The sequence below is a fragment of the Solanum stenotomum genome, chromosome 6, assembly GCF_019186545.1.
Source record: "Solanum stenotomum isolate F172 chromosome 6, ASM1918654v1, whole genome shotgun sequence".
Taxonomy (NCBI): Eukaryota; Viridiplantae; Streptophyta; class Magnoliopsida; order Solanales; family Solanaceae; genus Solanum; species Solanum stenotomum.
In genome coordinates this window covers 18,748-32,525 of record NC_064287.1, presented here as the reverse complement: position 1 = coordinate 32,525, position 13,778 = coordinate 18,748, and the positions used below count along the sequence as shown (strand labels likewise).

At 30.5% G+C, this 13,778-nt stretch overlaps 1 protein-coding gene across 1 annotated transcript; it reads left to right on the top strand.

Moving 5' to 3' along the window:
• The first annotated feature begins 7,146 nt into the window (after positions 1–7,146).
• Positions 7,147–11,711, top strand: LOC125867123 (esterase FUS5-like). The gene is made up of 4 exons (XM_049547548.1): positions 7,147–7,394; positions 9,296–9,394; positions 9,848–9,940; positions 11,616–11,711. Exons 1-4 carry the CDS (start codon positions 7,173–7,175, stop codon positions 11,709–11,711), a joined length of 510 nt encoding a protein of 169 aa, XP_049403505.1. The 5' UTR covers positions 7,147–7,172.
• Positions 11,712–13,778: the final 2,067 nt, after the last annotated feature.

Sequence of the window (13,778 nt, the reverse complement as noted above, 5' to 3'; positions counted from 1 at the left end):
AAGAAGAAGAATAGGGTTTGTGGAATTAGGGTTTGACTGGATACAAAAGTTGACTTTTCCTTTACGCGAACCAAAGATTGTACCTGTAATAGTTATAGCTGAGGATGATGATGATGATGATGATAATGATGAGTTGTGTTTGAAGTAGGGTATGTGTTTTCTATTGTCATTTTCTTCTTCAACGAAGATGCAATTGCATCGAGGAATAAGAAGTTTCATAAGTGAACGAAGAAACCTCCATGAACGCACTTGTTTTTCGCAATCCACGGAGGTTATGGGACTAGTTGATGTAGGATATGAAGTTATCATGTTGATGAATGAGAAATGAATAGAGGCTTTTAGATTTGGTTTGAGTGATAGTTGTAACTTAATTATATAAAGAAAATTTTGAGACAAATGATTTGGTTTCGTGTAGCGGTCAATAAAGTCTATGAAAATTATAAGAGAATAAGGTTCAAATTATCTTCGATAAAGAAGGAGAAATGTTTTAAATAATTATTCTCATTTATTTAAATCTTGGGGGACAAATTTATATTAGTGTTTTTGTTTGTTTATAGAAGAAAAAACATAACTTTAAAGTAGTTTCTTCATCCCAATTTTATATAATGCATTTTGAATAGGTATATATAAAATCCAAGAAAAAAGACTTCTAAATTTATGATATAAAAGTTATCGATATTTATGTGATTATAATAAAATTGAAAGTTTAAAGTCAAATTATTTTTTTATTAGAAATATACCAATCTTTTGAGAGAGATCTAAATAACAGTGCACCACATAATTAATTAGGATAAAAAATAATAACTAATGGATTAATTAAGGTACATGCAAACAACGTCAGATCAATATTATTATTGAAAAGATAAAAGTATTTTGAAAAAATTAATTCTTTAAGAGGCGATTATATAAGTGAAGAAAAGGTACACAAATAACACTTGCAAAAATGATTTTAATTTCATTGAAAAAAGTTAAAAAGAAAATTTAAAAGTGTTGAGCATGGAACATAGAATTTGAGAAATATAATGTGGCAATTATTAATCTCATACCATTTTGGTTTTGGCTTTAAGGAAAATAAAGGAGATGAATTTCAACTATTTTTGTCATTTTATGTGATTTTTTTATATCATGCAAACTTCCAAAACTTCAAATAATTATTATCTAAACATGTTTTTATCTCCTGTACTGAATTGTCTGTGTTGAATATTATCATCTGAAAAAAAAATAAAATTGGACACATAAAAAAAGAGACGTCTTTTCTTGGCCACTTAAAAAAAAGAGAGGAACTTTTCTCTTTATTTGAAGAACCAATGTTCTTAACAAAGTTTAAACGTTCACCAAATAAAACATGTCAAATTTAGGGGAATTCCGAGATATATTCTGCTTAAATTATTTATCGTATTATATAATACTCTTCAAAATCTAAACGATTGTGTTATAGGCTAGTAGTTTAGTTGTTCCTTGAGAAATTCGATCTAGGCAACTAAAAAAGGAGAGGAGTGGTGTGTACAAGGTCTGAAAAGAAATTGATCGCCTTAAAACTAACTAAAGATTATTAACAATTTAGACTTTATGTAGTCGTGTGAATTGAATAGACTCTTCCTATTATTAAAAAATGCATGTCTTATTGCCACGACAATAAAGCAACAAAAGATCAGAAAACATGTAGGGCTATTATACCATTAGGAAAAAATAGATTGGCTCCAAAATTTTGTACTATAATGTCACAAAAAGAATAAAATTTAATTTGAAACGAGTCCACGATAGGAAGAAAAAAAACACTCCCTAATATATTGACAGACCTTTCCTATAATCCTATGGGAATTGGACAAAGTGATTTTCCTATAGATGGTATAAAATGGAGACAAATAAAAAGACATGTCAATGTGTACAAGTCTAGACAAAACATGATGTGACGAATCAGTGTCTTTTAGGGTCCATTCTTTATGCTCACATAATAATCATTTATGAGAATTTATTATATAAAATATGTAATTATTCTAAATATTCATGTAATATGAAGTCGATTAGTTAGAAATTGATGTATATTTGATTCAATAATAAATTTAAAGAAGAAGAAGATTGAGGGTGTGTTCGGAATGAAAAAAAAGATGTTTTCCGTGAAAATGTTTTCTAGGAGGATCCCACATCAGATTGGGACAAGCTCCTGGGACTCCTTATATTAAACAGAAAATTACGTGGATAAACAAACATATACTAGTTAATTAGCTAACATAACTATAGTTTGAATTAATTACCATTCGCAGCCTCTTTTTAGCTATATAATTACGTGTATGTCTCTCCTCTCTTCCTCTCTGTTGCCTCTCTCCTCTCTTATACACATACAAATATAAGAGAGATATACAAATACAATTCGCCTCTCTCCACTCTCTTCCATCTCTCGCTCGTCTCTCCCCTCTCTCCCAATCTCGCTTGCCAGATATACAAATACATATGTATATCAGTTACATATATACTGTTATATGACAGATATACATATAGAATTCGACAGGTATGCAAACACAATCCACCTCTCTCCACTCTCTAGCTCGCCTCTCTCCTCCCTCTCCCAATCTTGCTCGCCTCTCTCTTCCGTCTAACATGTAGCTACAAATCGTAATTAACAAATTATAACTATGGACCTAATTAAGTTATTTTTAGTGCCTATTTGCGAAGTTTTCCCCACATTAAATTCCTTAAATCTTTTAAGTGAGCCTAATCAACCCGATTCAGGCCCAGTAAGCACAACCCATTAAAGGCCAGGCATCGGTGTGACTCCACGACTTCCTGGACCCGATTCAGAATAATCAATTAGGTTATCATCCTACGCACGTCAAAAAGACTCTGACGTCTTTCCTGATCGAGCAGACACGAAAGGAATTCATCCTCCCTTTGTAACTAGTTATCGTCTTATCGATAAGAAAGCTAGTTATATATCGAGTAGCTAATCTACTTTGTAACTCAACAAACTAATTCAAAGGCTCAAATAAAGTAGGAATGCAATTGCATATTGATGACAATCAAAATTGATATGTACTCGTAATATTTCAAATATATCCAATTTAAAACGCCAAACGGCTAAAGAGTCGATTTATACCAATCATTACAATGGATCTAGACGAATAGTCAAATAGTACTTTCTTTTTATTTAAGCACTAAACTTAGCTTGGTATTAATTATCCCTTTAAATACAGACATTAGCAGAGTCCGGATACAAAAAGGCAAAAAAATTTGCCAAAAATTCTAAAAAGGCACATCATATTTTTTTTTAAACCAAAAGGGCAAAATCGCTCCTGCCAGAGCGATTTTCCTCTGACACATATTAACACCATTTAGTCCGTTAAAAATAAAAATCGCTACCAGGGAAGCGATTTTTGTCCAATTTTTTTTTCACTAAAATCGCTGTTGTGGCAGCGATTATTTATCTCTAATTTTTTTTCCTCCAACTAATATCTCTACTATGCAGCGTTTTCATAGAAAAAAAAATTGCTAGCCTTGGCAACGTTTTCCTTAATTTTATTTTTTTTGAAAATCTTTTCTTAATTATTTTTTTTAAGTTGTGAAAGAACAATTTTTTTTAAAAAAAATCGCTGACAGGCAGCCTGATTCCACCCAAAATTTAAGACTCGACGTAGAAATCATCAAAATGAGGCACAAACTGTAATCGGTGTCGAATTAGGCTGCCTTTTCAGCGATTTTTGTTAAATTTTTTTTTTTTTAATAAAAACGCTGCCTTGTAATCAAAACGAAATTTTTTTTAAGAAAAATGATTTTAAAAAAAAAAAAAGTTGATGAGAAATGAATTTAAAGAAAAAGAAAAAAATTAACTAAAAAGCTGTCAAGGCAGCAATTTTCAGCCAATTGGCAGTTTTTTTATATAAAAAAAATATATCTTGTTTTGACAATTTTCGGCCATTTGGCAGATTTTGGTGGAACTAGTTTTTTTTTTTTAAAAAAATTGCTGCCTTTGCAACGATTTTGGTAGAAATATTCTATTGATTTTTTTAAAAAAAATTTCTGTCAACTAATCAACATTATAATTTATTTATTTTTAAAAATCGCTGCCTAATTTTTTTATCTTTTTAGAAAATCGCTACCCGTGCAGCGATTTTGTGATTTTTAAAAAAAAAATAAAATCTCTGCTATGGCAGCGTTTTTATAAAAATAAACTTATTTTATTTTTTTGGATATCGACTAGTGGAATTTATTTTTATCTTCCATCAAATTTATAATAAAACTACAACAGCAGCAATTTTTTTTTAAAAAAAAACATTAATGGAAATCGTTGCCAAAAGAATTTATTTTTTTTCCATCAAATTTATACGCTGCAACAACAACGATTTTAAAAAAAAAAACATTAATGAAAATCGCTGCCAAGGCAGCAATTTCCAAAAAATTAAATAAGTTTCTTTTTATAAAATCGTTGCCCTCTTAAAGAATATTTTTTCCATCAAATTTATAATAACGCTGCAACAGCAGCGATTTAAAAAAAATATTAATGAAAATCGCTAGTTTATTTTTATAAAAACGCTGCGATAGCAGTGATTTTAATTTTTTTTTTTTAAATTTCACAAAAATGCTGCACTGGCAGCAATTTTCTGAAAAACTAAAAAAATTCCACTAAAATTGCTGCCTTTAAAATATATATATTTTTTATAATGTTGACTAATTGACAGAAATTTTAAAAAAAAAAATCAAAAGAATATTTTTACCAAAATCACTACCAAGACAACAATTTTTTTTTTTTAAAAATAAACTAGTTCCACCAAAATTGTTGTCTTGGTAGCGATTTCAAGATATATTTTTTTATATCTAAAAAACCTGCCAAATGGCTGAAAATTGCTGCCTTGACAGTTTTTTAGTTAAATTTTTTTCTTTTCTTTTTTAAATTCGTTTTTCTTCAATTTTTATTTTTATTTTTATTTTAAAATCTTTCTTCTTAATTATTATTTTTTATTTTGAAAACAAGGCAGCGTTTTTATTAAAAAATAATTTTTTTAACAAAAATCTCTCAAAAGGCAGCCTAATTCGACACCGATTATAGTTCGTGCCTCATTTTGATGATTTCTACGTCGAGTCTTAAATCTTGGGTGGTCAGGCTACCTCTCAGCGATTTTTTTTAAAAATAATTGTTCTTTCATAAAACTTTAAAAAAATAATTAAGACAAGAATTTCAAAAAAAAAATAAAAATTTAAGGAAAACACTGACAGGACAGCTATTTTCCAAAAAGGCTGCCAATTTTTTTCCCTATGAAAACACTGCCATAGCAGTGATATTAGTTGGAGGAAAAAAATTAGAGATAAATAATCGTTGCTGTGGCAGCGATTTAGTGAAAAAAAGGAAAAAACAAATTGGACAAAAATCGTTGTCAGGGCAGCGATTTTTATTTTTAACGGACTAAATGAAGTTAATATGTGTTAGAGGAAAATCGCTCCGGCACTTTTTGGTTTTAAAAAAAATATGATATGCCCTTTTGGAATTTTTAATAATTTTTTTTGCCCTTTTGGCTCCAGACTCGACATTAGCATAGGCAAATTCATGATTTTTAGAGGATGGATGTACTATTGTAAAGAGGTAAATTTAAGATATAAATTTGTCCAATTTAATCTTGAGGTTTTTATGGGTGAATTCGTTAAACTTTTAAAAGTGTTAGGTCCAAAATTAAATTTCTCTTTTAAAATAGTATTTTCTTTTTTACATATATAGCTATATTAGGTAAGGTATGGCGATTGGTGAACCCATTAACGGTATGTTACATCATTCACTATATTTGATTTAATCCTATAAATTTTTGCAGAGATAAAAGAAAATAGGAATTTAAATGTGTCAGACTTGAAAACTTTGAAAGATTAAAATAAATACAGAAAAAAAAGTATTAAACTAAAACACAAGAAGTATTGTCAATAAATTTAAAAGTTTTTAATATTTTTCATGTACTATAATAGTATAATTCCGATCAGAAAGCAATTATGATCAACACCCAACTTCCTTAAACTCACTCATAAAAGCATCCAAGTGGGAAAACAATGCATGGCAGCAGGACAACACAAATTATCTCAAAGTCCCCTTCAAATTTAATTTATAGAGCTACTAAATGACCACAATTTTGTGGCTCAAAAATGGCCACAAATATTTATAAAGACCATACAAATCTTTTTTTTCTTTTAAATAAAGTTAATTTCTATTATTTTTTAAATTCTAAATGTAATTGCAACCCAAAGATTTATGTTGGGTAAGTTATAACAACATCTTCGTTCATCTTTTCTAGTATTTTATTTTATTTTTTCACCATACGTATAGGTGTATCTTACTCAATATATGGTAGAAAACCTTGATTTAGTAGTAAGATACGTAATTATCAAATCGGCATAACATAAAGACATAACACTAACATTAGTGTGTGATTCACTTAGATTAGTGTTAACTAGGGTAGACAAAAAAAAATTAGTCGTAGGTTACTGTTATCTAGGGTCAACAAAAAAATTAGTCGTAAGTTACTGTTAACTAGGGTTGATAAAAAAAATTAGTCGTAGGTTACTTTTATCTAGGGTCGACAAAAAAAATAGTCATAGGTTACTGTTAACTAGGGTCGACAAAAAAAATTAGTCGTAGGTTACTGTTAACTAGAGTCGACAAAAAAAATTGTTGTAGGTTATTGTTAACTACGGTTGACAAAAAAATTAGTCGTAGGTTACTGTTAACTAGGGTGGACAAAAAAAAATTAGTTGTGTGAGAAAGAATGATCAAATGTACTCTTGTACTTTACGCGAATAATCAAATTTACCCTTACATAAATTTTACTTTAATAAAATTTCAAAAAAATAAATTTAAAATTATTTTTTTCCGTTAGCCAAAAAGAGTATATTTGTACCATTTATGTAACGACAGGAGTGTATATGTGAACAAATTTTTTAACGAGGGATATTTCAATTCTAAATCGCAAAATTAAGAGATATATTAGTCCTTTTTTCCTTTTTATAAATTTTGGATTTGATGTTGTTAGTGTACTTATCTTTCAATTCAAATTATAAACTTTATCTTCTAATTGTCAATTCAAATTTTATATTATTTATAGAATTCCTATGTGCAACAACTTCCCTCAAGTATATATAGTTACAACTTAAGACAAAAGAGAGCTATATCTCTGGTCTTGTTTTCTTCTTTAATTTAATATATGGAAAATTACCACTATGAGAAGAAGCCAAGAGTTATGTGCCTCCATGGCCATGCAACTAGTGCTAATATATTGAAGAAAGAATTGGAACTTGGTTGGCCACAATATTTACTTGATAAGCTAGATTTGGTGTTCTTGGATGCACCTTTTTTACTTCAAGATAAAGTGGATTCTCATGACATTTTTTATCCACCCTACTATGAATGGTTCCAAGCTACTGAGGTTCTTCTCCTTTATTGCTATTTTCCATTTTCTTTTGGATGGTCAATTAAGCAAGTTCTATCTTGAAATATTTGTCTTCTAAATAAAAGCTAGAACTTGTGTCTGATAAGCAACAAAAACATAAGTTCTAGTTTTTTTTTTTTCTTTTATGATCAATTGAGTAGTTTCATTATCTTGAAATATGTTAAACTTATGTCTTATAAGCAAAATTAATTTATGTTCACAATTTATGCCTGATGAGTAACAAAAGGTTTGCCTAGCAAAATTGCTTAAGCGTAGTCTATTTTTTAAAAGAACAACTTTCACATATAGCAAATATAAAAATCATATTTGTATGTTATAATTATAGTTTGCATAATTGCGCTCCATAGCAAATTTTATGTTTGCTATGGAGCTTTTGATTTGTATAATTCGCTAGATACATCGATCCAATTTTATACAAATTGTTCAGTTTTGTATAAATTTATTTATACATTGTAATTTGTATAATAAGATCTGTATTTGTATAATTTTAAGTGTATAGGACGAAACTATATGTATTTGTATTTGTATATACACTTTTCTCTCACTTTATACAAACACAAACATATTTTATACATTTGTATACTGGATGAGTAATTGTATACCGAAAATGACTAATTGTATACCGAACCAGATGACAAAAAAATGGGATATTTGCTGCGAATTACAAATAAAATAAATTATGACTATAACATTTAATTTGAATTAATAGTTTGATATTTCATACAATTTTCCCTTTTAAAAATAATATAAGGCTTAGGCTATGTACTAGATACAAAAATCTGGACAATTTCGGGTTCAATATATATTATTTTTTTATTTGTTTTGATTTTATGATTTTGTTGTTAATTGTTTTTATATATTTTAAACGTACTTTTAAAATAATATATGTGGCACGTTGATATTTTGAGAGTTAGTCAATTTTTTATATATTTTACGTACGTAATTTTAAAATATTATATGTTATTTCCCATGTCCCAATTTATACGTGGCACATGTGAAATTTCAAGAATGAATCAAATTTGTAATATGTTATTAAATACTTTAAGGTGTATAGGACTCTTAACGTAATTTTCAAATAATATATATAGATATATAAGTTAGCCATGTTGTTTCAATTTTGAGTGTTAATCACATTTTAATATGTTTTTCAGATATTTTAGGTTGATAATTATTGTGCTTTCACTTTTTACATAGCTTAAATTTAAAAATTAATCAAATTAAATAATTTAACTAAATTTTTAGAAAAGTATTTCAAATTCTAAATATTTCTTGCGAAATGTATGCTAAGGTTTGAACCGGAGAACCTTTGACATATGATGTTAAGCTCCAACCAACAGGTCAAGTAGCTGAATTTTTGGTGAAGCGCACAGCTGAAGGATACATGTTGACGCATAGTTGTGTGCTTATTGCCACTTATATATTAGTAGTGAGATATGTGTCAAAAAAAAAATCTACCAAATATGAACAAATACTTGAAGTATTTACCAAATAAATTTGATTGAGATCGTCAACTACGTATTTAAATTAATAAATTAAAATCTTAAATCTGTTTTCGCAAAGAAATATATAATAAGTATTATAAATCAAATTAAATATATATTTCAGATGACACACTTCAATTCAAGCCCTCTAGATTCTGAAATCGCAAATATTTTCAAATTAGAAATCTTAAGAAGAGAAGTTTGAATATTTTTGGATGATATATATTTATAGCTCATCAATTGCTTGGTTAGCCAAACTTCTGGTTAGAATTATCTACATACCATAGTTATAGCAAGTAAAAAAAAAATCAATATACATTTTTTATGAATAGATACATATTTTATGATAAATGAATAATATATGTTTTCATCAAGTGTCATAACATTATATTGTAGGACTACAACGAAATTTACAATTTTGAAGAATGTATTCAATATGTTGAAGCTAACATGGTGAAGTTTGGACCATTTGATGGTGTTTTAGGTCTCAGTCAGGTAAGTATTATTATTAATTTCCTTATTGGATTCAAAGTATTGAAAACATCATGAACTTGACTTAAATTATTGGTTTCATTCTCGAACCATTGACAGCCTTAATTAATTAAAAACGCCTTTTACTTGACTAAATAAACTTAGATACACCCCCGATCTGTAACATGACATAGCAAGTGATCTCAAACTTTTGTAGGAGCATGTGACTCTTAATAAAAAGTCGAGAAAAGTGTTGAAAACACCCCTAAAGTTGACGAGAAATAAGGGCGTATTTCACTCATGTAGCATTTAAGTTCAATTGGTTAAGTAAAGAAGTATTTTTAAGATTGTGTAATTTGAGGATGAAACCAATAATTCGTACTGTTTTCAATACTTCTCTCGGTGTTACATAAATATATATAAGTTAATCATAAATTTTATTATATATTTCTTTATGTGATTTTGATATTTGTTTAGGGAGCAATTGTAGCTGCATCAATGCCTGGAATGCAAAGGGATAGAGTGGCTCTAACCAAAGTCCCAAAAATTAAATTTGTGATGTTAATAGCTGTCACGACCCAAAAATGGACGTGATGACACTCGTCTTAACCCACCAAGACAAGTCAGCCTAAAACTCAACCATTACAATAAAATGCGGAATTTTTTTATAATAAACTCAAATATATCCCCAAAATCTGGTTGTCACGTGTACAAGCCTCTAAAGTATTACAATTGAATCAAAAGAAAAATACAAGTCTCATATGACATTGTTTCTAGAGTAGAACAAGATCATAAACAGGAGTAAGAAGGATCGCTGAGAAGACAAACAACTACCTCACAAATCTCCCAGAAGCCTTGGAAAAGAAGAGAATGACAAGTACCACAAAAATCCAGGCTCGTAACCTACAAAAATTTGTAGAAGCAAGGGGTGAGTACCAAACCACACGGTACTCAGCAAGTAAACCTCTAAACACGAGCTAAGGGGATAGAATACAAGTACTCCTTACACCCCAACCGAACCTTCACAACTACAATCTGTATAAAACCAGCCCAACCTAACAGTTCACAATTTACAAAGCACATAGCTCAACACAACACTCTAACAATTTCATATCCTCAACAACAACAATAGTTTCATATCCTCAACAACAACACTCTAACAATTGCATATCTTCAACAACAAGCTCAATATTCATCAGTCACAAGTTCCATAGAAAGGCACTCACAAGATCAGCAACACACAAGATCAAGTTCACCAATAATAAAGAAGTGCAATGCAATGAAATGCAATGTCAAGTATAGTGATGCATGTCTGACCTAATGATACACACCCGCTGTCTCTCAGTCCGGGACCCATGGGGGACATATCTGTCCATGCATCCATCGCGGCGCGCGATACGACCCTCGATAATAGTAACCATCGCGGCGCGCGATACGTCCCTCGAAATATAGTATCCGTCGCGGCGCGCGACACGTCCCTCGAAATATAGTATCCATCGCGGCGCGCGATACGTCCCTCGAAATGGTACATCCTCTTTATTTTCTTATTCTTTCTCAATGCACATAACACTTGTCACAACCATGTCTCAGAACAATGCAAATGACATGTTCACACAAATAATGAGGAGATGACCATTTTCATAACATTGCACAATTCACAACAAGACAATCAGGATACAACATCAACAATGATTCAACAAGCCTTTCAAACAATTCTCAACACATCACACAAACAATTGATCACATTGCCTTTTATTATCCCTTTTTCATCATTAGAATTAATCAATGTGGCCACGTCAACCCATCACCAAGCCTCATTACCCTAAACACATATTACAAGGAAATACATGAATTCCATACACTTAACAAGGGTTTAGAAATCCACTTGCCTCAAATAATCAAGAATTCACTCTGGCACTTGAGCCTTCCACTTTCGTTGAGCTCCCAAATAAATGCAATCTATTCACATTAATAATCACGATAAGATTTCGAAAGTAACAACACCCATATTACTATAGGTCTAACCTAGACCCAAAAACTCACTCCATCTATAATCAAGTTCCTAACCTTGATACCACTAACATGTCAACTCTTTCAATTTTCTCCAAATTTCAAGTCTAGGGTTAAGTTATAATTTCTTCATATGTCATCAACCTAATGATATTCATATAATTCGGTAACCCAATATTTAGTTACCTACCTCAATATACTAAATATTTAATTTATAATATGATAATTAAAATAGAAACAACTAACTGTGAAATCTACTGGTCACGCAAATTCATGGCAGAACCATGAAAAACACACGGAAAACCCAACACTTATCCATTCAAGACAATGATTACATAATTTCACTATAACAATCACACCCACCTTGATTTTCAATTCAAATCTCCCTTCTGTTCAACCCCAACAATGTACTGACACTATTTTATCTCTTTTCTTTTAAAAACAAACAATTTCCAACCATATCCCTTAACAATAACATCACCCTTAGAACTAACCTGAATTACTCAAATTTTCCTGCTTCTTTGTTTTCTGTCGCACGTCTAGGTTGGTTTTTCTTCCGCCTCTTTCTTTTTTTCTTTAAATTAATTATATATTAAAAGTAATAATTCCTACTAACCTATTTTAACATTTCAGACTTGGGCCATTATTTTTAATAATAAACAAATTACCCGCAAATTAATTAATTATAGATAAATGACTATTCAAAATTATCAAAAATGACCTTTTGGGTCCGGGTCATTACATTATCCACCACTAAAAACCATGTTCGTCCTTGAACATAAGGAAGAAGAAGTAAGAATGGCCACGTTACCAAAAGCTTAAGTTATGAGCTACTAGTCGGTGTATATCTCTCCAAGTGAGTCCCTCCTTAAGATTATTCCATCAAGATCAACTACTAAGATCTGAACCTTCGAATCAACTTTGGAAGATCTATAAATCAAGAGTGATAATCAAGCCACAAACTAACCCATTAACTCAATCTAAACTGAAATCCACGGGACCATAACACAATCATTATAACGAATCTTTTCTCACATAACCAAGATAACATTCTGAATCAATACCCACTACAACTAGAAGTGAACCTGAACCAACCACCACATACTCATATTGCACATACCATCACATAAATTATCACGATTTCCTTTTCACAACATAATCTTTTCACGAGCTTAAGTTATAAAAATTTGATCTTTGAACATCGGGTACCCATCAAGGGAGAATCAAACTTATCTAACTCAAAGAAGAAAATGATTAAGTAAACACCCAACAAGCGCTGCGCTTCAAAATGCAAAACCTCTAACAATACTCTTAGACAATTGTAACTCTTCATAATAGCTCTTATATAAGTTCTCATAAGCAAGGTTGTGCGTGTAGAACCACTAGTATACTTCTACTGTTCCAAACAACACTAAATTTGTCATAACTGAAACGACCAAGTCTGACTAAGGATGCCACCCTACCAAGAGGACAATCACAAGATCGGTACACCTAATCCACCACTAGGAACTCACCCATAGAAGCGAAAACACACATGGACGTAGAAAGTGAATCGTACTCTAAACCACGCCCAGAATGAAGTAGTTGGTCACATAAGAATATACAGAACCAAAGTCGAATAACTCTAGATACTCTTTTCATAGTGCCCATATCAAACATTTTCATTCATCTAACTCTATCGCTTTGATTTTCTAGCTATCCACAATCACCAATCTAGTCCCTATTATAACCACACACATACTCAATTTATCAAAACCCTACATACTTTTCGCAATACTTCACTAAAGCCACAACTCTTAATACAAAAAAATATATATCATAATCACACCAACAATTTATCTTACTCTCAAACCGACATTTTTTTATCAAAATCTTCTTAGCACATTGTTGCCTACAAAATTTCAAACTATGGCTCATTCTCTTTCCATTTAAGCATCCCATGATAGGTATGAGTCCCACCCAAGGCTGATAGCACTAATTCCAAATCTGATAGTACATACTCGTCGACATAAAGCTATTAAATCATACCCACACTCAAGTTCACGCAAACTTTCACATGCCATGTTTCAACTATCATTTCAAACTATCACATACCTCATGCCAAACTCAGATAAATCCTTAGTCACTCCAATAATTCTATATACTATAAGCTCATAACATCTATTCACCGTTAAATGCGTATGTAAGACATCATAACAATTTATATAGCCACATCAATAGAGTAGTTTCAATCCCATCGAAGTCCTCCATAACTATGTAGAAGTTTAGATCCAAACTATTGCACATCCATGAGTCACCTACCATAATTTTTAACAATCTAACCCTACATAACAACACATAATCTTTCACACATCATTGTTCTTCACCCAAATCAAAACTCAATCTTTATAAAAGTCGT